Source organism: Rhamphochromis longiceps, linkage group LG20 (assembly GCF_057381845.1).
Source record: "Rhamphochromis longiceps isolate RC_006_pf linkage group LG20, R_longiceps_female_GT1.1, whole genome shotgun sequence".
NCBI classification, from domain to species: domain Eukaryota; kingdom Metazoa; phylum Chordata; class Actinopteri; order Cichliformes; family Cichlidae; genus Rhamphochromis; species Rhamphochromis longiceps.
In genome coordinates, this window is record NC_140576.1 from 27,805,740 (window position 1) to 27,833,630 (window position 27,891).

The 27,891-nt window shown below is 40.4% G+C and overlaps 1 protein-coding gene across 12 annotated transcripts; it reads right to left on the reverse strand.

Moving 5' to 3' along the window:
- Positions 1 to 62: 62 nt before the first annotated feature.
- Positions 63 to 27,670, reverse strand: LOC146645528 (zinc finger protein 512B-like). Of its 12 annotated transcripts, none has more exons than XM_085393894.1 (18): positions 26,841 to 27,670; positions 26,513 to 26,695; positions 25,063 to 25,197; positions 16,353 to 16,432; positions 16,072 to 16,200; positions 15,583 to 15,758; positions 15,210 to 15,493; positions 15,046 to 15,117; positions 13,421 to 13,555; positions 12,347 to 12,474; positions 11,155 to 11,247; positions 8,220 to 8,318; positions 7,306 to 7,560; positions 6,808 to 7,167; positions 6,494 to 6,595; positions 6,291 to 6,353; positions 4,760 to 4,858; positions 63 to 3,838 (listed from the first exon to the last, which is right to left on the reverse strand). In XM_085393894.1, exons 3-18 carry the CDS (start codon positions 25,193 to 25,195, stop codon positions 3,497 to 3,499), a joined length of 2,550 nt encoding a protein of 849 aa, XP_085250020.1. In that variant the 5' UTR covers positions 25,196 to 25,197; positions 26,513 to 26,695; positions 26,841 to 27,670; the 3' UTR covers positions 63 to 3,496. The 12 variants fall into 12 exon arrangements, with proteins under 12 accessions (XP_085250020.1, XP_085250018.1, XP_085250019.1 ...); XM_085393892.1 differs by having other exon boundaries at positions 26,513 to 26,741; XM_085393893.1 differs by having other exon boundaries at positions 26,513 to 26,991; positions 27,538 to 27,637.
- Between the last annotated feature and the right edge of the window lie 221 nt (positions 27,671 to 27,891).

A 27,891-nucleotide genomic window follows, 5' to 3' on the forward strand; every position in this document is an offset into this window, starting at 1 on the left:
ACATTGCAATAGCTATAAAAAAGTAACTAAAAGGTGACAGAGATGACACATGTTTAGTCAACAAACTTTTATTAATTAGTTAAGGGATACTAATGCACAGGTAATACAACAAGTTTGGGAGAAAAAATTGTAACAGTTCAGACTCAAAGGAGGTGTTGAATCCTCCAATGTTAGGTACTATACAGCTTAATTTCAGATATGGAAATCTTTAATACATCATTAGTCTCATTTAATTTGTTACCTATATACCATAAACAGTTATGAGCTACAACATCATCTCTTAAAACTCATCACAATGACCCCAACAACAGAGCTGGATGCCATTTCCTGCTTTTGAACTAGGTAGCATACAAAACAAACCACCAAATAAAAAGTGTAAACTTCTTCAGCTGTCTAGGGGAATTTCTAAGGAATAATCTTGGTTTTGGAAATAACATTGCTGACAAAGGGAAGACACTTGAGCCTGCTGTTTCCCCAGGTACAAAAGTCACACCACACACAGTCCAGGTAACTAGAAAGCTCCAACAACACTCCTATTTCAAGCCTATTTCATGGTATAGTAAGTGCACTAAATACAGAAACAAACACACATACATATGCCTTGTTGTCCCATACTGAATAGATAATAATAAAAGGACTCTCTCAATCCGTTTGCCATCATGTACTGAAAAAGCTCAATTTATGTGCATCGTCAAAATGGATCAAATAACAGTGTATGCCAACACTCAGGCCTACAATGTTGTTTGTGGTCTACAAAGTTTCTCAACCTTTTTTGTGTAGATTTCATCATATGTAAAAAGCATTTTTTTTAAAGCAAATTAATAAAAGAAGGGGAGTGGGAAAAAAAGCCATACAATTTCGAGAAGACACATCGATATCAAAATATCAGCAAGCCAACAAAATCAGCTAAATATGGTGTATTGCTGTACTCTCTAAACATGTTGCAGTTAGCTCACACTGCGGGATAGATATGTGTTTTCCACATCATAGGAAGACAGATAGTAAAGGGTGTGATAAAATATAAAATACCCACTGTTAAAAGCAGTGCTAAACTATCATATTGCAACACCAAAGCTCGTCAGGTAAACACAGTCAATGTGACGTCATTAATGAAACGAGTAACAAGCAGCTGATGAACTGATTCTGTGCCACAGCATAACACTCAAAAGTGTTACTATTTCTGACATCCAGTCATTACAAAAAAAGGTGCTAACTGTTTAATACACACACACACACGCACACACACAAAGTCTGGACAACTCATATTGAAAAGGTCCGAGGACCACTCAGTGCTTGTTCATCTTATCCTCTCTGTCATCTGAACCCAGGTAGAAGATAAAGGTCCATCCCCATGACAGAGACACGTGCATAATCATCCCCACCTGAATTAACTCCATCAGTTGATTAGCAATGGAGGAATTCAGATTGAATCTTTGCGTTACGTTATAAAAAGTCACAGCGTAGGAATGAAACCACCTGGAAAAACACACATTTCAAATTCAATGTTTCTTGAAAATGTTCTGCTGACATCAGTGCTTGATTTTAATGACATTGACATTATGATGCAAAATTCAGAGGACTTGCCAGTAAGGATAATATGGACTTGAGTGAGTTGTATCAGGCCCTTAAGGTAGAGTGGCAAGTAAAGCACCCTTATTATCTCACCAGAATATCCTCACATAATTTTATCCAAAGCTATCAGATTGCCATCTAAGTAACACACACCATAGAATATAAAATAGATTTATGATCTGTATTTTTTTAAGCAAGCAAGTCGTTATTTTCATGGACATAAACTTCAAATATAAATCAAATATTCATGGAGTTTTAATTTGCTCAAATTGTTAATACAACTGTGGATTCAAGTATCTACTTTCAACATGTTAAAGTGAAAATATTCTCTAATCTTTTAGATTTTGAAAAGTCATTTAATATTTTGTTTATATATTTATATATTTTAAGCTAATCTAACATTAAGTGGCTAAGCAGCCCTAAACTTCAATAAGACCAGTTATGGCTTTGTGAGGTGAATCATAATTATACCATTGCGTTGGATTTCAGATACAATATAGAAAGTGTCAGTCATGTTGCTCATGACAAACTTAGTCTCTTTCTCTAGTTTACCACCAGAGTTTAAAAAAACAAACAAACAAAAATCCCACTCCTGCACCAGACAGCCACTAGGTTAGGGTGAATAGTTCTGGAGTGCAAAACTACAAGAGGGGAGCAGGAAGGGTTAAAGGTTAAAGTGCAAGGCAATAACTTTGAGCGTTCAAGAATTCATTCATTTACATTATTATATGTGAATCTTAATTAGCAGTTTTTCTGTTTAATAAAAGATTATTATCCTGGACCTCTCTAGAAAAGATAATATATTTTTAAAATTCCCTCCTCAGCTTTGATTGAAGCTAAAGCAGTAGCCAAAACGTGGCCTCATCATTTGATTGTGCTGCAATGGTGCAACAAGCTTCACACAGAATTCTTCCTCCTGTCAAACATTTAGCTTTGCTAGACCGATTTTAGAGTGTTTCAACATTTTTTTCCTGGTTGTTTTTTTTTTTTTAAATTCAATTAAACGTGTCTTTCTATTTCTAATAGCAACTAAGTTGCAGTATGCCTTACAGATGAAAATATCAGTCACTTTTCTGGGTATTCTGCATCTCAACTTCCGTGTAAAACCAGTCTGGAAATAATCTTTTCACACTTAATTATGGTTGTCAAAGCAGATACTGTTCACAGTCATGTGAAAAAAATCCTTGGAAGTAACAACTGTAAAAAATAATGTGAAACATGAACAACTTACAAACATTTTAGCTTATATGACATTTGCTTATGTAAAACATGAAAAGCAAGAAACAATAAAAGTCAAACTAGAAAAAAAACTATATTAAAACAACATTGCACTAAAGCACACACTGCAAAAAATTCTGACCGCTTATGATCCAGTTGGATGTTTCAGGCTTGGAAATGACGGATGGCATCATTGCTTTGAGTATATAGATATAGATATAGATATTGTTCATGTACACAGTACAGTATATCTGTGAAAAAATGTGAAAACACTAGCTATTATTAAATGACTTCACCATGCTAATAGAATATCCTTTTTAAAACCTCTCAAACACAACACAAATCTTGCAGAGAAAATGACTCTCCATTGGTATTTAGAATACTAACTCTGTTTAAAAAAAAAATCTATGTTTAGGTCAGGACTTTGATTACTACTGACACCCCTGCTGTGAGTACAGAAATTGAAAAATGTGCCTTAAATGGGAGACAAAAGTGGAATGGGGAAATAAAACACTACTGTTCTGAGTACAACAGTATCTCGGGGGGTTCGAAACCAAGATTTGAAGACTGGGTTTTACTTCATATTGGTTGATTTTTGGCTTTCTTCTCAGTGCCAAGTTCTTGTAGCGCTAGAAATGTCTTTAAGCTTCCTGGCAGATATTTAAAGAAAGAATCCTCTTGGGCTCCTAGGTCAACAAAAGCAGAGCTAGTCGGACAGTAACAGCCTCTTGGGTTTGTTTCTTCTGGTGGCGGAGGGAATTGGCTGTCTGTTTTGGCCTGAATTATCACTGTCCGTTGGGTCAGGGAACAGAGTTGGGGGCTGTGCTGTGCCAGAGAACAGAGTCGCGGCAGGGGTTGAGTTTTGGGTGGTAAGCGCCTCAGTTTTTGTTTCGAGAGGTACATTCACAGGGGGGCGCTCTTTTGGTTTACGGCCCCTCTTTTTACCAGTCGTGGCTCCGTTCCTCACTTCGGCCTTTATCCCATTGTTCTCTGGGACTTTAGTTTTGCTACTGGACACAACTTGACTGGCAGCTGCACGGAACCAGTTCTAAGACAAAAAAACAAACAAACAAAAAAAACAGTAAACCAGTCAAGATCCAAAGAAGGCAAACAAGCAGAATACAACTGCATGTGTATACATTTTTCTTTCTAAATAACTGTATAAACCACCATGTCTGAACACCAAAGGTTAATGTTAACTGGGGACAAGATGGGGATGTTAAAACCGAAAAACAAAGAGGCTTTTTTATAAGGAAAAAAAAAACTATGTGTTATCTTGTAACTAAAGTTGTTGTTGGTGAAGAGAAAAGATTAGTTCAAGGAAGATATGTATAGACTTGTTGAGTGCAAGAGTATTATGACAAGGTTAATGTGCAACCTAGCTGGTTTTACCCACAGACAGTATAACAGGTGGATGTAGCCACCATGATGTCACTCGTTAGTTTAGAAAGTCTCATTATGAAGCCTAAAGTGTGTGGCTTCACTGTCTTGGTGTTTTGAAACCGGATATGACATGATTGACATGTCGTTAGAAAGTCCTCCTATCTGGCTGTTAAAAGTATAACCATAATGGACTTAATGTTCAATTCAAGTTCATTACTGTTACCACGTTGGTAACCTGCCCATGAATCTTGTGTTAATAACAACATCATAAAATTTCATGGCAGCAGGAAGATACGATCTGTCCTACAGTTCACTCAACCAAATTATTATAGACTGGTTGACTACTATTGCCAAATGTGGTCTGCACATTCTTCTTCATACACTTTTCCACAACAATTCCCAGTGAGTCCCAGTGACCAGCTTCTTAGTGCTCTTTTCGGTCATATTGGCAACAAGTCTGATAAAATAAACTGGATCTAAGATTAACCAATGCTGTTTATTATTTTATGACGTATTACCAGAAATGAAATTTACTAAGTGGGTCATGTTAATGGCAGCCTCTAAGTTTATACTGACAGTGACCCACCTGTGAGTGTGTCTTGCTAATATGGTATTTGACGCCACTCTCCGAGCTGAACTCCTTCTGACAGATCAGACAGGTGTACTTCCCCATTTCGCCACCACCCTGTAACAAACACACACACCAGAAATGTTGCTAGTACCTGGTTGGACACACTTAAACTTTCCCCTGAGATTTTGGTCTGTGTTAACATGATATCATCAAATGTTTGTTCTTGATTTGTGGGTAACGGCATCATCTGGTGTATCTCCTGCTCCACCACATTCCAAAGGTTCTCTGTTGGATCTGGTAGTTGTGGAAGACACCAGAGTACACTAAAGTCACTGTTTGGTTCAACAAACCAGTATGAGATGGTATGACCTTTGTTACTTGGTCCATTATTACGCCAGCTGTAGTCATTAGATGACAAGGACAAGACAAAGGGATGGTCATAAAGTGATCGAGATGGTCAGCAACAATACTCAGTCTTTGGAATTTATGACACTCAACTGGTACTAAAATGTGCAAAGAAATTATCCCTCACATCATTACACTATCTGAACACCCTGAATTGTTGACACAAAAGAGAATAGATGCATGTTTCTATGTTGTTTATGCCAAATTCTAACTATACCATAGCCTTATTTGCCCATTCTTGACTGCCATGTGGACAGAAATGTTCTTTTTTAAAATTTAACAAACCATCTTTACCATGTCCACCTGTTCATATGCCAATTTTCTGCCTCATGACTAATAAGATATTTGCTTAGATAACCAGTTTAAGGTTGCTGCAGAAGGTGCAAGTTAAGAACCCATCAAAAACCATACCCTGTCAGCCTTTTACAGCAGGAGGGTGTTAAAAACATATTCCAAGTTAAGTTTTTATTTAAATAAGCTTAAAAACATATTTTGAGAAAATACAGCTCAAAAACAAAATCTTGGTGGATTCTGATAGTGATCAGGGCCATAGTTTCAAACGCAGAGGTGAACTTACGTGCAATGAATGCCGATCAACCAAAAACTCAGGTTTCAGAATGTTCGGAAAATATTTACTATGCTTCACCCTGTATGATGTCAGTGAGAAGGGATATCCTTAATATGAGCGCAGCAGCCCCTCCCAACATTTTCTTTCCAGGGCACAGTCAATCTAAAAAGGCTTGTAGTATACAGCGGATGAACTGAGAGACAGCACAAAAGCCCAGTATACTCCCCCCCCCCCCCGCGCACGTATCATAGTAAATTGCTAATAATACAAAGGTACTCTAGTAGAGAGTGAAAAATCGTTGAGATGAGTTGGAAATGAGCAAAATAGATCCTGTTTTACAAGTTATACAAGATCATGCTGTGATTCTAATACTTCCTGCTTTCTCTTCATTTTGTATCTTTATTTGTCTTAATTTTATTTGAACTGTACCATCAGATTCCACTTCCTTTTGCTTAAGATAAATTTTTTCAGTTTGAGTGTATTTTTGGGATGTCTGTATTGGTTTGTTGGAATATTACTGTATATCCAGTAATATTCTCAGACACTGAGTTTTGCAGTAGTGTGGATTTGTACCTTGCTGCAGTTGGCGAGATGGGCCTTTAGTCCTGACACGCTGGAATAGACAGCTTCACAGTTCTAGAACAAAGCAGAAACAAACAAGGATTAAACACACTGACTTCGTATTTATGTTACACTCAACGTTAAGGCAAATCCCTTTTGTTTTGCTCAGATATTGTAGGTTATTTTTTGTACATGGTGTATTTGTATATTCTTACTTCGTTTGTGCAGCAGATGAAGCCCTTCTCCTTGACTTGATTTTTCCAAGCCTCTAGAAGCTCTGGGCTGAAGTTGGGGAGGCCAGGGCGGGTGTAGTTTAACTATGCAGAAGACAACTTTTTTTAATCTATCAGTATTCAAGTTATTAATATAATTCTACAGTGTAAAAAAGTGGATGTAACATAAAGGATTTTTTAAATCTGCTGATGGAGTTTGTGTGGAGCCTTTGCATGGCCTTTGACCTGGACTGCTAATATACTGTATTTACTGTGGTCACCATGTGCACTTAATGCATCCAAATTTTATTCCTCACCCTCTTGCTGTCAGGAACCAGGTCATCCTTGATGCGGCGTTTTGTGCCCCAGTCTTTAGCCAGCTCATCCTCAGCTATTTCTTGCAGGTGGAACACCGCCACCTGAGCTGACCGCCGTCTCACCCTGCCACTGGGGGTCCTTTCAAAGTCCTCCCCCTGTCTCTCAATCTGTGCTGCTTTTTGTTGATCTTGTTCCTGCTCCCTTTCCCTTTCCCTGTCTTTCTCTCTAGCGCCTCTGTCCTTCTCCTTAGGATGGCTGGATGGGGCTTTCTCTTGCCACCGTTTCCTTTCAGTTTGGCTTTGCTCCTTCTTACCTCCTGTTGGAGATTCTTCAGAGATCACCTGAAGGAACAGTAAGACCTTTGAGTGAAAATATAGGAAAACTTTAGGTACTCATTAAAATTCAATAAAATGTGCTTGTAATCAGCATAAAATGAAAAGAAAAAAAGGTTCATCTCTTATAACTGCTACTACAACCCTCGTCTATGATGATCTCACCCTCTCCTTGCCAGTGTTGTTGTTGGTGTCAGTGATACTATCCATGAGGTTGGTGGTGGCTGCGGCTGTCATTGTGGTGGTGATGGCCGGGGAGTGTTCGGTGCGTACATGGTAGTCTCTGCCAGCCTTGGAGCGGTAGCTTTTTCCACAGTGCTGGCACAGAAACACAGGCTTCGCATCGTCAGAACACTCTCTTCCACAACGCTGCTGGTGATACTGGTAGCCCATCAGACTGGAAAAGTGGGCTGAACAGCCCTGTATTTGTGTACGTGTGTGCGTGTGTGTTTGTACACAAAATGTTTGTGTGATTGAGTGACGCCAATGACAAAAATGAGACAGAATGAAAACAAACATTAAGCAAGAGACTGGGTAAGTGGAACAAAGTGTAGTTTTAATGGAACTCTGCATTTGGTCAATACTTTGTGGTTAATGTTAAAAAGACAGAGAAAACAGGAGAAAGATGCTCATTTTTCAGTGTGAAGACATGTCACTGTAGAGTTTATTCTTTACAGCTCTTTCTATTCTTACTCTCTCTGCCTTTTGCACTCTAGTGTGAGTAATGCGAAGCAGGGTGTTGATGTGATTTTGGGCAACATGTCAAGAACAAGGCATAAAGGAAAAAGAGAGGGAAGAGGGAAGGAAGAGAGAGAAAGATAACAAGAGAGAGAGAAAGAGAGCGAGAGAGAGAGAGAGCGAGAGAGAGAGAGAGCGAGAGCGCGAGAGAGAGAGAGAGAGATGTAAAAGGAGAAAGGCACAAAAGAAGATCCTGAGGACAAGAGAGAAATGAAATCAAAACTGGCAGATGACGAGGGACAGAAATGTGACATAAAATGAAAGACACAGGAAAGCAAGAGTAGTATAGAATGAGAGACAGTAAAAGAGGAAAGGACCAGGTAAAAAGAAGAAGTGCATACCTCACTGGGACACTTGATTCGTCCCATTTGTTTGAGCACTCGGCGCAGCCTTTCCCTCTCCTCATGCTTGTTGCCCGTCTGGCCTTCACTCCCTGAGGGCTGAGGGGGAACAAATACACTATCACACCACCACACACCCCACTTCCTCATGACTAAAAAAAAAAAAAGCAACCAAAATGTGTTTTCTATCTCTAATGTTCACACGATGCCAGGATCATTAAATGGTTTCCTGGTGAGGCTGTTACTCAAGGCATGTTTATGACAACGGTCAAACTCGTGTTTTCGCTCGCATGTTGGTTGGTGCCAAACACCAGCCAAGACCAGAACAACAGATGGTAGGGCTGCCAGAGATGGAAAAGAAATGCAGGGGACTGGAGAGAGAGTAGACTAACTGAGGGATCCCAGCGGAACACATTTAATGTGCTTTCTCATGTGTTAACACACAGAGATGACTGACACACAACACTACAGTAGCTTTCTGTAAAGGTAGGAGGGAGATACCACTTGAGTACTTCAATAAAGCTACTGCAAAAGCCTGAGGGTAGCAGGACAGGCACCAGCAAGCCTTTGATATACAATGACAGGGACAGCAACAATGAAACGACATCAGCTTGTATTCTTAATGCTTCTATCAGGGAAGGAGCAAAAGAGCAAGCGTAAGAGAATGAGGCAGCACTATCACAGTAGCAACGCCAAGGTCAATCTCAGTGGGTGACCCCTGTCCTTCTGTCAGCCTGCTGCCTTTCCCACACTGCATTTGGGTAAAGCCACATGACAAGACTTACAATATCAGAGCAATGGTCAGTGAAGTCTCCAAGTCATACAGAAACCAAACACAGTAACACAGCTTACATGAGACTGAAGTGCAAATCGGTTTAATATAGAAATATTAATAAGAAATTCAACTTATTGCAATAGTGCTGGACAAATTAACATATGTAAACTTAACACCTCTAATAAAATGTATGAGCAAAAGCTTTTTTTTCATTATATGCTCATTTTTCTATTCTATGTTAAAGGACACTGTACCAAGTGATTCACAAATATTGGAAAATACATTAGTTCAACATATTTGCATGAACAAAAGTTCTGCAGATTTGTCGGTGGAACACATGAGTGATGAAAAAAAACTGCTTTGCAATTCAAAGGCACCAAACACTGGTCTTTTTGACACTTTTGAATGAATAAATGCCTTAACGGGCGACCGTGGCTCAGGGGGTTGGGAATCGCATCTGTAACCGGAAGGTCGCCGGTTCAATCCCTGGGCTCTCTGTCCTGGTCGTTGTGTCCCTGGGCAGGACACTTTACCCTACTTGCCTACTGGTGTTGGCCAGAGGGGCCGATGGCGCGATATGGCAGCCTCGCTTCTGTCAGTCTGCCCCAGGGCAGCTGTGGCTACAACCGTAGCTTGCCTCCACCAGTGTGTGAATGTGAGAGTGAATGAATAGTGGCATTGTAAAGCGCTTTGGGTGCCTTGAAAAGCGCTATATAAATCCAATCCATTATTATTAATATACAGTGTATCCAAAAGCACAGTTGTAGTAGTGCCTACTTCCTTAAAAACATGACTCTAAAACCGCTACAATGTATAACATTGTATACATTGTAGCATTAATAAATAACATGATTGATACTGTAGAAAAGTACTTGTCTTACTGTAGCACAAAGGAAACGTTTGTATCTAAACAGAAAGAGGGCACGTCATACTTCTAAAGACTGATTTTAAGAAATGTGCTATCTCCTCCTGATCTTTCAATTTCCTGAAATTTAAAATTCATTGGAAAGTAAAAAGAGTGTGACACCAGTCAAACCCACAAGCTAAAAAAGCCTTCTTTAATAAGGAACTACTTCAAATCTAGAGCACACCAACACACAAACAGAGATTAACACAATAACAGCTTTCATTCTGTCACAAAAGTTGTAATTATCTAATCAGAAGAACAGAAACAGCAGAAGTTTAGATGTGTAGGAAGGCTACCTTGTGCAACCTTTAAGCATTTTATTCTTAACACGCACGCACGCACGCACACACAAGCACACACACACACACACACACAAAAATAATGCACTAATGCCTTTTGCTCGGCTGGACTGGAATCCCGCCAATAAGGTCAGGACACAACAGGTCCCCTCTGAAGACAAATGGCAGCATCAAACAGTTTAACTTGGCTGACACAGATGGCACGGTCATCTATCAGAGCCCTTAATCTAGCAAACATTACACAGCCAAAGCCTGTTAAACACATACACATAGATTACCATGTATTTCATATACTATAACCATACGCATTCACACAAAAACACAAACACACATGCCACAAGGTTTGCTGAGTGTAGATTCATTAATCTTTTATAATACTTTTTGAAACGGGTAGCTTTAAATTATTCAGCAAACTTCATAGTGGCACCACTGCTCTAATGCAGGAGTGTCATGATAATATCTTAATGAAGCTCTCTGCTGTCAGAGTTAAGACAGCTGCAGAAAGAAATGTGAGCACTTCACTGACAGGAATACCAATCGCCAGTTCAACTTTACAATCACGATTTTTTAGAGACCACAAGATCAAATTTTGAGAGATCATCATAGCATCTGACAATACTTTTGTAACTGATAAAATTATAGGATAGAGTATATTTTTTACTCTATACGTTGATGCATATAAATAGATGGACATCTGCTGTGTAAACCGATACTAGCAGAAATAAATGTAGGATTTCCATGCATACTGTCATGACAAACCAAACTATTAGCATTCACTTTTCAGTTCTTTGGTGTTGTTTGAAACTAATTACCATGTTCAGTGATGATCTGATCACCCAAACCATCTGGACTCATAATGAGTCATAGAAAAAGGAGCAAAATCAGTCACAGGGTGTCATTTTTAAGTTTAAAGTCTTTGAAACCGGTTTACAAAGTACAACGTCAGCGAATTACCTTGCTGTTGTGCTCGGCCATGGTGTGGTAGTTGAGGCCGGCCTTGGACCTGAACTGCTTGTGGCACTGCTGGCACTTCAGGGCATCCTGGAGCTGCAGGGGTTGAAGGCCAAAGAAGAAGCTCAGATAACATTTTTCTATGAGAGGAAAATAACCCACTCCTGCTGGCTTTGCTCTTTATTGAATCCATCAGTATAGCAACATTTCATCTGTAACCTAATAAAGTTTGTTACTAGTGCATATTCTGGTCAAAGTAAAAGGCAAGGGACACATTAGGAACCTTAAACCCCCCCCACCCCAATTTATCACATATCACAACTTTGTTGTAGCTTCTCTCCTCGCCTCAGTATTGATTTGGAGACAGAGGTGTCTTGATGGTGAGTGACCCAGTGGTAATGTGATGATTCTGTCATTGCTTAACAGCAGACTGTCACTTTAATAGAGTCACACAGGCCACTGGGCTAAGGAGCCATTAAAACAGGCTCCAGGAACACTGTCTTTGAGAGCTGAGGCTATTGCAACACTCAACCTCATTCATCCACTAGACAAGCTTGACATAATACAACTGAAATAACCCTTTTTTCCCCCCACGCTTTAGCCCATTACACACTATATTTTCAGTAGCTTACAGGGCCCTTCCCTTCCCCTTTTATGATCATACATAACATTATGACCACTGGCAGATGAAGCAAATAAAACCGATTATCTCTTTATCATGGCACCTGTTAGTGGGTGGGATATATTAGGGGGGCAAGTGAACATTTTTTCCTCAAAGTTGATGTGTTAAGTGTAAGGATTTAAATGAGCCTGAGAAGGACCAGATTATGATGACTATGAACATCTTCAAAAACTGCAGCTCCTATGGGGTGTTTCTGGACTGCAGCAGTCAGTATCTATCACAACTGGTCTAAGGAAAGAACAGTGGTGAATCAACAGACTCATGGGCGATCCGATAGCCTTATTTTCATTATCTTTACTAGAAAAGGTTCCCAGGCTCCCCAGTTTTAACGTATTCAGTGCACAATAACCACAATGCAAGGCTTCTTCAAGCTGAGCTTTACAGCTCCAGTTTGTCTTTGAATGCTACTACCAGCAAAACAATTTTACTGGTTTCACAGTTTGCTCTAACAGCTGTTTTGACAGCGCAGCCACCCCGCTCCCATTCTGATGAACAGATGCATCGACTACTGACCTTTTGACAAATCTCCATGTGTTTCTTGAGGCCATGGATTGTTTTCCTGGTAACGATGGAGCAAGTGGGACACACCACTTCACCTCTCTCTGAGATTGCTCGCTGCCACTGAGTGTCAGGAACAGCTCCTGAATAACATTCAGAACACAGTACTGCTTTGTTATTTAGCCAATGAAATTACACTGGTATGATGTCCTTATGTGTCAGCAATCTAGATGATCAGTAAGCACTTACGTTTTTAGCTTCCCAAAAGTGAAAGATTGCTGCTTTCTCAGTTTCATATGACTGAAATGAATATCCATGGGGTTTTGATAGTTTGAAGATAAATTTTTTGTCGTTTTTGTCATATGCATGCATATCTCATTAAGATTTAAGAAATGCTCTTTGAAGAAAACATGATGCAACTTATAAAAGTAATAATTATATTTAACTGATTAATAACTATGTATGTTCTTCTACCTGCGTGGGGTTTCTCCAATTACTCTGGCTTCCTCAAGTAGTCCAAAGGCATGCATGTTAACTGGTTAACTGGTAATTCTAAGTTGGTGGCAGAGTGATCAGTGTATTTTCTAGTTCCAATTCTAGTTTCAGTTATTTTCCAGAATGGATTTCTCATTTCAGTTTAGCATTTACTGTTTGAAAATGTATAGTTTTGGTTTTCTTTTAGTTAGTTTAAATGTTCAAGCATGTCCATCAATGCCCAATCAAGGAAGCTATAATAACATTTATACCAAACTATACCTAGAACTAAGGTTACTTTCGCTGTATTTATATTTTAATTAGTTTTTCAAGTTCACTATTTTTTAAAGATAGTCTTAATTTTTTTTATACATTTTATTGTTATTTTAGTCAACTAATTTTTTTCATACCTAATTTTAGTTTTTAGTTAATAAACTTGGTTGGCTGTAGGTGTGAAGTGAGCATGAATGTGTTACCTTCTGTGTTAGCCTTATGACAGCCCCCCAAAACCCTGAATTGGACAGGTAGATACGAAAATGTATAGCTGGATGGATGGATGTGTGGATGGCTAGATAGATGGATGATTAATTAAAAAAATGTGATCTTGGTGTTCACCAGAGCTTGTTGTGGCCGAGTCTTTTCTAGAGGGCTGACCTGACGAAGGTCTTCTCTGAGCCTCCTCAATGAACCCACTCCCCTCTGGTCTCTTCACACGGCCTGCCTTCAGCTTCTCCTCTACCTTAGTCATACCTACAACACACATGTGCACACGCAGACACACACATATACACAGACAGTCACGCTAGTGATTAAAATTCAAACTGAAAGTATAGAAGATAAAGTGAGAAATGCGAGTGGGACAGATGTAGGGCAAACCAAACAAGAACACGATACTAAAAACAGAAAGTTGATACTGACTATAAATTGAAAAAAGGAGGCTGAAAATGGAAGTTGTTTTGAGCTATACCAAATCAATGACAAGCAGACTAAAAGACAGCAAAAGACAGCGCCTGTGAGCTGCAGATGAACTGTCTGACAAGTGATAGTAAGTAGTTTACAGCCCTCTGTATGCTATATGAGTCACTGAGCATTTTCAGCATATATGTGAATGAGACAAAGAAAGGCTGAAAAAAATATGCGTATGTAATGTGTGCTTGATGTGTGAGTCACTGATTAATTTAGCCAGATATGAGACATCTCTACAGTTGCTACATTAGCACTGTGTAAAAAAACAGCACCATTGATCAGTGGCAGCAGGGAGCAATCTCAGTCACTTACATAACTAATAATGTCCCTCCTCCCAGCAGTGGCACATTTGTCCACTCTGGAACTCAATATTTAAGTAAATTAGCAAAGGGCTCCTAAGGTCTGTTGTAAATCAACCAGCATACAAAAAAAAAAAACTATTCTGTCTCATATTTTTATTATATCAGTGACATAGGGCTGTGCAATATGACCAGAATCTCATATCCCGATATAAGACATCTATCGTCCCGATAACGATATAAATCACAGAAATGTAACATTTTCTGTAAATTCTGTGAATCTCGGGCAGCTTGACTTGCGTGAAGTGTTTCCAGCTGCGCGTCATGTACCTGGTCGAGTCGAGTATTTTAATCGATGCATGAAACTATACATTTTTAGACATAAGTTGTAACGGCCGCCGTTTTCTTTGTGAGTATTTATTACACGGCGTGCTGCGGGGAAAAGCCTGTTCTAACGTTTGAATCTAAGATTTATTTTTTAGCACCTGGCGGCTCTTTTTTGCTTCTCATCCGTAAATAATCTGCTCTTTCACGTGATTCAGTTTATTTTGAAAAGTCTCAACAGGACCTTGAGCTTTATTGTGAAAGGTTTATGTGGAAAATAAACAAGCGGACACGCGGTGGTTTTACCGTCGCTGTTGCTAACGACAACGCATAAAAACAGGCGCTTGTCCGTCCGTAGTGTGGTTATATTAAATATAAGAGAAAGAGAGAACTTTAAGAAATTAATATAGCCACTACAGTGACCATCAAAACCATGAAAAAATATTGCCGTAAACAGTTTATTTTGCAACACCACGAAACAAACGATAGCGTAAAATGAAACAATAGATGTTTTTATATCGTCATCCGATATATATCGTTATATCAAACAGCCCTACAGTGGCATGTGAAATTACATCACAAAATTCTTTGTCATGCTCAAGTTTTCACTAAAAAAAACCCCATGTTTTCCTTTTAATAAAAGGTATCTACCTTTCAATCCAAAAGTTCCAGATATTGAGGGCTGTTCTCCAGTGAATTTCTTAGGTGTTTTCTGCTTTCGTCCTAGTGCAGGAGGAAAAACAGTGCATAATGGTTATACAAATATACTGGAGCATATAATTGAGAACATTTCAAATGGCATGTTGAAATCTTACTGTGCTTCATTCGCTCTGGGTCTTCGTCAGGAAAAGAAGAGGGAAGGCTGCCCCCCTCGCTTTCACTTCCCCCTGCATCAGATGACGTGCTTTGGGAATGAGATTGCTGGGAGTGAGGCTGGACTGGCAGGGTCTGGTGAATTTGTTGTGAAGGCTGGCTGTGGCTGTGCTGTTTCCTCTCATTTTTCTGGTAGGCCAGCTCCCCATTCTGAGAGGGTGTGGACACTTCATGGGTCTTTTTCACTTTGAAGAACACAGGAGAGGGGGGACTGATCTCCATGGGCCTGAATTCACAGAATGAGACAGGACAGTTTTAGGCAGTTATCTTTAAGTGACTCAATCTGGTTAGGAATTTGAGCTATATCTCAGTCACCTTTTCTTAGCGCTGGACTTCACAAAAGTCTTTTGAAGCTTAGGTTGCTCGTCCTTGGTTTCCATGCTGACTCTCTCTGGGTGATTCCACAGTTTGTGTTTCTGCAGACGCACCTTTGTGGCAAACACGGCCTCACAGTAGGGACAGCCATGACTCAGCTTTTCAGCTACGGTGGCCTGGATGCAGACATACGAAGAGGAGATTCAAAGTGAGTTCTCTCCCTATCCAAAATCTAATGACAGTGGGTAGCTGTTACAAAAAAGAAAATACCCCCCCCCCCCCCCTCCAGCTGACTTATCTTAGGTTTTTGAAAAAGCCTTAATAATTGCTCAGGTTTGTAATAAGGCCATTATATATTCTCTGGAATTATTAAACGGTGCCCTATTGGATGGGTTTCTCCTATAAAATGGTCCAGTGCTACAAGTCTACTCTGAAGCATAAAGGTATAAACAGCCTTGTGGCAGGAAAGAGCAGAGGCTAGTGACTCACCCCCGGGCAGCGCTGATAGTGGTACTTGACGCCATAGATGCTGGGAAACTCTAACCAGCAGCCTGAACACGGACATTTTACCCTGGAGTGCCGCTTAAACTCTTCCTTCCATTGTACTATCATATGGGCCTGATCAGGGGTGAGGAAGAGAGAGTTGAATCCACGCCAGATTTATTGCTATATAGCACTGTATATTGTGAATATTCATGGGGAGCTGCCTACTGTGCAAGAAAAATGAAGCCCACTTCAAGTACCCACTCATTTCAAAGAGAAATACTCACAGGGATGCTTCTCAGTTCCTGCATTTCTGCTTTAGGACGACCTTTCCGCTTCCCCTCTGCTGGCTCATCACACACTGGACCTGGCAAAGCGAGAAAGAAAGCCACATCAGAGCTAAAAACAATCTACTGCCAGCACTTCATATCCATAAAATAAAAAATTCTGTAATACCTAAAATCCTGAAGTTTCATTTGGAACTTCTTTGTTATTGACCTAACAAGCCTAGTTATATTTGACTTGGCATGTCTAGATATGCTCTTGAGATATCACAAAGAGATTTAGAAGAATAGATTTGTATTCACAAAAACTGCAAAATAAGTATGAACACTAACACTTCTGAAGAAAAACAAATAAATGCAAAGTTATACAGCGTTTAGGTTTAACTGTGACCATTGTTCAAATGTTAGCCTCTTCTGTGGAGGGACACAGAATGGATGTCCACGATTGTGTGTGTAAGTGAGGGAAAAATGAGGCAGCCTGGGCAAAGGCCTTATGTAGAGCCAAACAGATCAGCTATAAATCGCTAGTGCCTGCATGGACCTCTGACACAGCAGACTGCAGACCGACTGCCTCAGCTCTCTATGTGCTCTCTATTGCTAATTCCCTCCATCTCTCATGCTGCTGCTTTACTTCTTTCTCACCCCATGTCTACTTTTCTCACTTTTCTTCCCTTTCTTTGCTCACACCCTTTCCAATGTCTCTCTACGGTTCCACTGGCTCATCACTGCTCTCTTCTTGGGTGCAATTAAACCTCCACACTATCAGCCCTGCACTCTATTCCCTCTATACACTGCTCCTTGAAGAAGGAGAGAGGGAAGGCGGAAAGAGCTGAAGATGAGTGTATGCATGTGGAAGAAGGGGAGGGGGGTTGACAAAGGAAGAAGAGGAGAGCACAGGATGTTGAGGAAGAGAAGAGAATTGCAGAGGTGGATAACTCTGATTGAGCATAACACTGAATCATAGTGCTCCAGGTAGCTGTACTTTGCTCTACAAAATGACATCTTTACATGTTCTCTCAACTTACTCTGCATTAATCTGACAAGACCCAACAGCAACAGTAGGAAAATAAGTAAATAATAAGCAGGAAACAAAGACGCTTCAAGAGATGCTTCAATGACATAAAATCTATTTACAGTAGGGAAGATGGTATTTTGTTGTGAAGTGGAATGCACTTTTTTTTTAGATCTCTTTCACATCACCATAACATTTTTTTCTGCTAACTATTTTCTTCTCCTGCAAATTGACAAGCCAAGGCAGCATGCACATGCCTGGTGCTGCCCATTTGCAGCAGGTCCCAAACTGGATCAGAGCACACTGTGTGCCTACCAGGATTACAAAATGGTTGGATAATTTTTCATCAGATAAATGAATTGACTTAATGCCATAATTTCTCTTAAAAACAACCCCCCCCCCCAAAAAAAAACAAAAAAAAAACAGCTTGTGTTAGCAAAAGCCACCCTTTGACCCCCTCAAAAACAACTCTCTATACCAGGGATGTTAATGTGTATAAGAAGCACACGAGGACTAACCTACTATGGCCTCCCCTGCTCATTTCCCTTCGTGTTTTATTACACAGTATCAGCTCTCTCCCTTTCCCTCATTTGTCTTCTTTTTACTCTCTCAGTTGGGAAACAGAGATACAAACATATGTAGGCAGATTATATGTAACATTTTACTTCATACTCACAATAATAAGGTAGATTGAAAATAAAGCAAGACTGAATAAAATGTAATAAGAAGTAGCAAAGCAATACTGACTGTGTTTTGGAATAGTTGATGACACAAGGTGTAAACACACACATCAGGGCACACTGACACGCAAACAAGTACACAAAACCATTACTACCGAGTGTGAACGAGATGTGATTGCATGGATATGAGTGTATTAATATTCTCCAGGCGACAGAGCATTTCTCTATTAGCTGTCTGGGTAGCAGCTGGAGAGGTGATGCAGTCGGCGGTGCAGCTCTTATGCTGAGGAGGAAATTGAGCATGCATTCTAATTCCTGTCTTAGAAAATAAAGGTCTTGTAAAAGAAAGGCATAATTAATGAATTCTGCTCTTGGGAAAGATATGTTCTTGTTGCTATGGGAATAAGATCCACTTGTCTTAGTTACCATTATCAGAGGCCTCTTTACAGCAAGCAGAACAATTAGGCCCACATGCAGCAGGCTATAGTGCAAACAGGCAAAAATCACACTGCAAAGCCACAGCAGTGCACATGCTGGCAAAAGTTAGAGCAAAAAGATTTTTTTAAAAAAAAAACCCCATGATTTTCTGGGGTGAACTGTGCACACACAAAATGTTTTTATACATTTTACTTTGTTTGAAATGACTATGGCTAGCACACTTGTGCTCAAACATTCAGGCAATCACAACCATTGTCTTGGTAGGAAACAAAGCAGGTCTATTGTGGCAAATCTAAACCCCAGTTCTCAGGCGCAGACCATAGGGATAAAACAGCTGTTCAACTAATGTCAGAGTGTGACTCGCTCCCAGCTGTCTGCAACTGTTGCAGCAGACTGGTTAACACTCACAGAAGCGAAGAGAATGGTTAACACTGACAGAAGAGAAGAGAAGAGAAGAGAAGAGAAGAGAAGAGAAGAGAAGAGAAGAGAAGAGAAGAGAAGAGAAGAGAAGAGAAGAGAAGAGAAGAGAAGAGAAGAGAAGAGAAGAGAAGAGAAGAGAAGAGAACCAGGAGTGTTGGCAGCTGTCTAATGATCTCAAATAACCTCTGAGTTCTCCTAGCTACGCCTGCAACTGCTCTCCCTGAGTGCAAGGGTTCACACATTACCCACAAATGTACACACACATATACACACACAGAACAGTCATTTGTTTTCCTTGACAAACAGTCACACAGGAGCCTTTGTCTGTGCCTTCACAGTTGGTTTTAGACATGCTGTAGTTTAGAAAGACAACACACAAACAACATCACTCACCACTCATGCTACTTCATGAAAAAAAGACAAGACACAGTACTTCCTCAATCTCAACAGACGCTAGATGTATAAACGAATACACCTGGACTCATTGCAGAGCAAACGCACTAGCAGATGACTGTACAGCATGTGCAAGCTGTGCAGCTTTTATAGTGAATGCAACCACAGGACCTTACTAACATCTCTGTTTCTGCTATAAATTTTTGTCTATTGTGCTTTAACTTCTTCTTGCTTACTGTTTCCTTCCTTCACACATTTGATTTAGCAACAGTTCACCGCTTTTATACAAGCACACGCACATATTTATATGCTATTTTACATTATGTTCTCTCATTTCCTCCCTCCTTCTTTCTTTCTGTCTCTCTCTCTCTCACACACACACACACACGCACAACAGTTGTTCCATTTATATACACACCTCCTTTTGAAGACGTTCCTATATTCCCTCACAGTCAGGCCTGATTCCAGACAGTGAGTAAGGAGTGAGGTGGAGCAACACCAGACAAGTCTTACTACCCTGATACAGCTAACTGAAAAAAAACCCCAGAGTCTCAGTGAGTCTGGCTCTCACTTTCCATCTTAGTCTTTCCTCTCTCTATCTCTCTCTCGCTCTCTCTCTGTCTTTTTCTCCCCTCCCTCCTTTCTATCTCTTGCTTTGTGTAACCATCTGAGCTTAATCTTTTACATACATCCACTTGTTGAAAGACACAAACATTTAACTAATCTGTCAAAATTCATTATTTTTTTAATGGAAAGGAAACAGCAATTCATCAGTAGCAATGTTTATAAATCTGTATAATTTATAGAGCATTGCAAGAAAACATACCTTTGCTCTGGGTTGCCTTAACTGAAAAGTGGACACAACCACAAATAAAAGGTGGAGCTCCACTGGTTTATTTGCAAAATAAATTAGAGTTCCTGTTGGCAGCAATCTAGGAAAGGACCAGAATTTGAAAGTAGATGTCCCGCCTTCCACAGCTTTTCCTTCTCTCTTCTGAGCCCCATTCCACCCTGCCAATTTGATATGTATGTGTTGGTATGTATTAAAATAATGCCAATGTTGACTTACGGCTTTACAAAGAAATCAAATCCAGCTTTCCTCTAAGAATGCCCTCTCCTTAGCCCACTGCACAGTGGGGTGCTTTATACCCAAACTTTTTCTTCATACTATGCTACACTATTTGACTGTTCTTTTCCAGAAAAGATCAGATTGGCCAAAGTTTCCCTATCATGGGGCAGAACAGAGCCGAAAGCAGTTGCAGGAGTAAAAACTCCTCTTAGACAACTCGATTTATAATATGCTGATAGGTTACTTTTGGATTTTTGTCTAGTGGCACCACCTTCCTATTTGTTTCACCTATTTCCTAATATTAAACCATTCTGAGTGCTGGCATAGACTGTGGCATTTGCTATCACTTGCATTATTCAGGGAGAGTTGTTGGTCCAGTGGTTAACATTGTTGCCTCAAAGCAAAAAGCTCCTGGTTTGACACCACTGGTTGACTGGAGGTCTTTCTGTGTGACATTTGCATCGTCTCCCTTTGCTTGCAAGGGTTCTTCTCTCAGAGCACTACGGTTTCCTCCCACCACCTAAACACGTTTGGTTAACTGGTGATTCTAAATTGTCCATTGGTGCGATTGTGAGCTTGAATGGAAATCTGCCTCTCTGTAATAGACTGGTGACCTGTCTGGGTGGACAGCTGGAATAGGCTCCAACTATGACCCTGAATTGTGCAAGTGTAAGAAAATGGATATATAAAATAATTACATTTATTTCTATACTTGCACTAGTCACTCAGTCTTAGTGAAAACAGTTACACTGGGAGATTCTTCAATGTCCTAATGAATGCCAATTTTTATTGCCCGCAGACTTACTGTATGGGGAATCACTTTGTTTGAGAGGCCAGGGATCACTACACAGACATGTGGTAGAATATCAGTTTACTTCCACCACTAAACCACACGTAAAGCAGCCAAGAATAGAGCTCAGGCTTGAGATTTCTGCTACATAATCTGGTGACTCATTGTACCTCAACAGCTTCTTCAGACCTGTATTGATTTTACAGCCTTCCACATCAACAGCATGCTTCATATTATTGGAAACTCAATGAATTACTTGATACTTATTTGGCCCACAGCCAATGCCATGTTTAGTGACATCAAATCGCAACAGTTTTAGATAAAACCTGAGGGATAATGGAGAACTGACCAATCACTGGGGAGTTTACAATTGATGCACAGCATATACAGACACTTGAAAAAACAACAACATAATAATAAAATAAGCCTATGCAACAGGGCATCCAGCACTTTATATGTGTGCCGAGAGACAATGCCTGCTACAAACTGTTTGCAATACCCTCCTTATGGACAGTGACTCACCAACTCAATCTCTCTCCTCTCCCATTTCCCTGTACTCGTTCTCATCAACCATCCACAAGTCTGCCAAGTGAAGGTGTGACAAAGATGACAAAGGACTCTCCTCAAAATGAGGTGTAGCATCAGGCTGAGAAAAGCACCAGAATTCAATTTCTACCCAAAAACAAACAGTCTCAATCTATAGCTTTTTATTGATTTGATATTTTGTTATTTTACTGATTTGATAGACTCAAGCCATTAAGAGGAAGTCCCTAGAAAATGTAACAAATATGAAATGTGATTAGAGTGAAGACCAGAAGTGAGGGTAACGGTTGGGAACAGGCTGAAGAAGGAATGGGAAGTGGCAGGAATAGTGAGGTTAAGTCACTGCTAATACGTAAGCAAGAAATAGTTGAGGAGGCTGAGGAAGAACAGAACAGTGAGCAATGACAGTCACGTCTGGACAACAAGTAAGTGAGAGAAAGCTTGAAAAAGCAGCACATTTAGAGGAAAAGCAAGAGACTGATGGACGGATACTGACGCAGATATACCAGGTCAATAGAGAGCAACTGTGGACCTGAAAAGAAGGTCCCCACAGCAGGGTAGACAAGTGTAGCATGAGAACACACATGCTAGGGCAAACACAGGCACGAACAGATGCATAAACATAAACACAAACAAATGGCACCAAATAGCACATTATCATTCACACACAGCCACAAGCATAAAACTTATCACGCTCTCAGCTCCCCTCCTAACCCACTTATGTTACCATACAACAACAAATCTGGAGCGCTCATCTCCTCTTACACAGAACATGCCGACTGGATAGTGTGTTCTGGGGTCAGAGAGGGTAAAGAAGGGGGCGGCCTTTCACACATCCAGGTTTTACTTATTTAGACTTGGGTTAACGTTTGCTGAAAGGTAACTATTTTCAGGGCCTACAGCACTTGGCAAAACAGCATTAGTTCTATCTAAATAAAAAAATGACTTAGCTTTAGAATCAAACAAGACATTAATAGGAAACATCTTGAAGCACAAAAGAGAGAAACAGCGCGCAAATCACCCTCAAGGACCACATTCTTTCCTGTGACTTCTCTGGTGTGGCAAGGTGACAGCTCAACCACAACACTCTAGGAAAGCACACAAACCCAGGTTTTGTTGTCACATATGAAGGCACATAGTGATTTCAGGAAACCACCAGTACAACAGCCAGACGGGATTTCTCCGCTATTACATCATGCAAAGTTTCCAGCTGGAGATTTATGGGCCAACATGAGAACTGATAACACAACATAACAGTCCAAACTCTCCATGGACATAAAATGAAAAATGAAGAAGTAACCAGTGGGATGAGGGCAGATAATGAGGCTATCAGAAGAGCACACTGTGTGCAATGAGCATGGACTGAAAAACCTTCATAGGGAGCCTTAGATATTGATGCCTTTGTTTCCCCAAACTGAGGTTCATATCCCCCCTGGGATAGACAGGCCAGTGCCAGGTTCATTATATCACCACTGTAGCATTTCTCCTTATCATAACATCTATAAAATTTCTAAATAATAAGTTAAGGAGACTGAAAATTGTAAAAGATTGCTTGGTGTTTGAAACACAATTTGGCACAGTCAGTCAGTCAATGAATATCTTACTGGTTTATGAATCATATTCCAAACTGTACAAAATTTAACTATATTCCTAAAATGGAAATGTAGAATTTCTTATACATTTCCCGTGTTGTATGTTATGTCTATATTCATCTTCTTATTGGTCAGTACAATCTACATGTGCTCCAGGAGAAGATCTGTCTCTCTCCTTGTGGTTCTTAGAGAAGATAAATCTCAACCAGCTGGCAATGTTACCAGCTAAGCTTCCTTAGACATAGTGGAACATAGATTCTTATCTTTTGTGCCAGAAGCTATTCTTAAAACAGACAATAGCACAGACTTGCAGTATCAAACATGATCTAAATACTACTGGTATCACTTAGAAGCTCAACATAATTGCAAGTCCGAACAGATCAAGTGTAAAAAGAGAAAATGAAATAGACACACAGAAATAGCAGAATCTTAAGTAACCTGAAAAAGCCCCATAAAAACCAGGGCCAATCCATCACCTGTTATAGTATTACTTTAAGACGCGCGCACACAGTAAAACGCGCAGTCATCAGTTATTCATTAGTGAAGCTAAGCCAAAAGTGTGTATCTAATCTCTTGTCTTTAGCCTCACATCGATCAGAGCAGAGCCCAGCACAAACTTTCTGCTGATTGATTTATAAACTCCTCTTATTTACTGAGTAATAAAGTGTAAAAAAATGCCCATAAAACACAAAGCTTTAAGAGGCTGCAGAGAAAACCATTTCATTCAAAAAACAAATGTACTTCAACAGCAAAAACAGCCAATCAGCTGCCAGACCCTACACAATGAGAAGTTGAGGAGAGTGTTTTATTTCTAACTATGGGAAGATCTTGCAGACAGTCATAAATACATGAAAGATCATACAAGAAAGATTTTAGTAAAGGGATTCCACACTTTTTTTTGTACCATGTGTCGCCGAACTCTCATTTCTTGCAACACAAGCTTTGCATTAATAACCACAACAAGCAAACATACACAGAAACACATGCATGCACAACAGTATGAAACTCTGGCCTACAGGGCTGAATAATAACATGAAAAGAAAATAAACCGAAGCACCTAGTCTAGTGTTTGTGCTCTGTGTGTCTGGGAATGAGAGGCTATTTTGTAGCAACCAAAACAACTGGGTCATATTAGAACAGCCCCATTTTTCCAAGCCTGCCCACCGCTATTAACAAAGTCATGATGATCTACTGGTTATTGGATTGAAAAATAATTCCCCAGTCTGGCCCTCTCTTTCCAAAATCTTCCATTTCCATCCAGATGGCCTGGGGTTTCACTTGTGTCAGTGCTTGGCAATTCTTGTTTGTTTGCTTTTCTCACTGTAAAGCAGTCTCAGGGAAATTGCTGGAGTTTCCAGGCTCTACTGTGGGGTAGAATTACACTGAACCTGAAACCATTGATTTCTAATAAAATATAATCCATTCAAAAAAAAAAAAAAAAAAAAAAAAAAAAAAAGCAGCTACAGAGACCCCTGCATGCATGGTATGCTAATCAAATCCTTGAGAAAGCACACTAAAGTGCACTAGCTGGAATTACAAAACTTTAGCCAATGCAAACCTGCTGGATCTAAGAAACAAATATGCAAAAACGAAAAATTCAGTTGTCATATATGTGTTAGTATGTCATGCTGTATGCACCCAGTACCTACTCTTCACACTGTATCGCTTCATGAACTTCATCCTAGAATCAGTCCAGGAGCAAACTTGAGTCATACCAACAAAAGCTGAACTCACACACTGTATTCATTCAACAAAATGTAGCGGCTCGTCACTCACTATGTTTGCTGTGGTTTTCAGGGCTTGACATGGTTCTAACTTGCTCCTGGGGATGTCCATGCTTGGGCGTTCGGCCCCTCGACAGCCCTGATGAGGACAGCTTCCCAAGCTTGGGCCCACTTGGGCTCTCCATGCCTGCAATGTACAAACGAGGGGGTACAAACACACAGGAGACATAGCTAAAGGTAATATCGGAAATGCTTCTGCTGCTCATTAATCCGAATCCATTGTTTGTCAAAACATTATTAGCAAAGTCTGCTGCATCAATAGCGTGTGCTGATGCTGTCTCCTTGTTCAATAATGCAGCTTCTTTATGTTGGCCATCAGTGCTATTGGCCTGAAGGTTATCTGAGCGCAGGCACACGTGTGATAATGAGGGTGTGACCTTCCATGTTTTCATTTCAAAATCAATACTCTCACTCGCACACTAACTTCATGCTCTGCCCATTAGACAAAAGGTGAGTCAAAGAGATGGTGGGGATACAAAGCTACGCTCCTGAGCAGCTGTGCAAGCTTTCTTTACTATGAAAACCAGCGATCTCTAGTTCAGGTCAATTGAGATACATTACATCTATCAATCCCGATGCTTATATTGTACATGTCAAGTTCAGACTCTCTGTGCTTAAACATCATTCCCCATCAGGAAGGAACAGCCTTCTGAATAGAGGCTGACAATTGCTAATTATGGTGAGTGGTACTGATTACAATCCAACATGGTTTCTCTTAGCACACATTCATGTCACTCTCCTAATGAATTACAAAGCACACAAAGGGTCACTCAATGGGGGCCACTCGGTGTCCATTTACATGCTGTGCAATTCACTGCGTGAATACCACAGAGATAAAGCGTTCACAGTAGTTGTAAAGTTTTGATGATTTTGACTATAAAATGCACGGTGAACTTGCTGCAGGGTGCAACTTGATGAAATCTTTCACACATTAACACTAGGCATCTTCCTTTTCCGGTATGATGTATCAGAGCATGAAGAGATGGGCTACAGATCAGCTCATAACTACTTAAAATAAACAGGTGGTGAGAAAGATATGGCTGATTGATGGTGAGTCTTACTGTGCAACCCTGTAATAATTATGTAGGATAACCCCCTTTTAGATTTGCCACAGTGTTTCAACAGCATCCTCCTAATAAATAAATAAATGAATAAATACATTGCAGCTGGGGTTTTCGTAAACGATTAAATCTACATGTAAACACAAACCTGCTACAGAAACTTTATTACCATATACTTAGCTAGACACAACAAAACCCCGTGACACCCACTCACATCTCCTCTCACAATCTGCTGAGAGACCAACCTAGAAATAAGTATTTTAACACCGCACGTGGCACACGGCCACGCTGTTTGACAACTACAACAAGGTCTGAGTTGCCTATTTATGTGGTTAACTAAAATAGTGCTCTACTTTCTTCCTCCTCCCCGGCCACACCTACCTTAACTGTCGAGCAGTCACCCAGCACCAGAGCCCGGGTGGCCCCGGGTCATCCACGTGAGGTAGGAGGAGGTCAGGGGCAGGAGACAGGCACCAAAGTAGGCGTTTTTTTTCACCAACGTTAAGTTACATGGCAATCACACCTGCTGTGCGTCAAGGAGCGGTCAGGTTGAGCTTGGGGGGCCTGAAAGGAAGCGGACAGTCGTCACCGTCGTCCTGTCCCCCCCAGTCTGCAGACGACGACCAGGTGGACGGTAAAAAAGAGCAGTGCAGGAGATGAGAAATTATAAATTCGTCTGAACATGAAAAGAAATCCAGGATACTTTCACCTTATTTCCAGCTTCCAATTGCCTTGCCCCCCCCTCTCGTTCTCCTTTCGTGCATTAATATGTATACCACGAGGCACTTCTCCAACCCTTGTCTTCTCGTTAAACTCTCCAAATTAATAGAAATAGCCAGGAAAGACAGAGCCCTCGACTCCTTGAGAAAAAATATTAGAATACGGGATGGTTTATATAGGCAGTGAAGCAAAATGGCGACTTTATTACGAAGGAGGAGTAAAAAAAAAAAAATCCTTGCGCTGGCTGGAGCTAAAGGGAGGCACAAAAATATGTTTAGTGCAGTAATTTCGACGGCTGTGAGTCTGTTGGTTAGAGTAAAAGAAAACGAACGAAAACGAATCAGCAGAAGCGCCAAATCTCGGTCGGGTTTGGTTCACTCCTCGCTCCTTACCTCGGGATTATTCGTTTTTTTTATACGGATATTATCTCGGCGGCCGTGTACAGTATTACAGTAATGTGTGTTGGGTCATGCGCGTATCCACTCCACCTTTGACAGTTGCGACTACAGTCTTGAGGCAACTTGCAAACTCTCGCGTTATTATTATCAATTTTCGAGCTGAATAATAGTGGGCTTTCTGGCTAATAAACTCGCTGCAATACCGGCTCGTGCTACTCTTCCGACGTAACGGCGCTCGCTCCTGACGACAAAAAAAAAAGGGTCAGGGCTTAAATTCCGTATACAAACCCTTAGCGAATTATTTTAATCTAGCTGCAGCCAAAATGTTCTTCCCATGTCCTCCCGCGTAGCCGATAACGGCTTCTTGTCCAGTCTGTGGCAGGCTGTTCTAGCTGTCATACCAGGCCGGTGCTGTAGTCACTGCAAGTAGCTCCCTCCAAAAAAAGCCTCTGAAATATCAAGTATGCCTATAATTTAGTAAGGCTATACATAAGAGCAAAAGGCTCCACATAAAAAAGTGAATTATTAATTGGCTCAATATTTTGCATTTAAAGCCAGAGTTTTGTAAAGAGTAAAAAGTCTTTGATGCTGTGTTTTCAATTCAAGGTCAGTATTTAGACATAAGCCATTAGTCCTTTTTGA

Bases quoted from the DNA above. Each gene is read 5' to 3' on its own strand.
- LOC146645528 (XM_085393894.1), bottom strand. From the start codon at position 25,195: ATGGAGAGCCCAAGTGGGCCCAAGCTTGGGAAGCTGTCCTCATCAGGG. The intron at 16,433-25,062 runs GTGAGTGACGAG...TCGCTTTGCCAG, and splicing joins TGAAAACCACAGCAAACATA to GTCCAGTGTGTGATGAGCCA. The intron at 15,118-15,209 runs GTAAGATTTCAA...CTCCTGCACTAG, and splicing joins CCCAGAGCGAATGAAGCACA to GACGAAAGCAGAAAACACCT.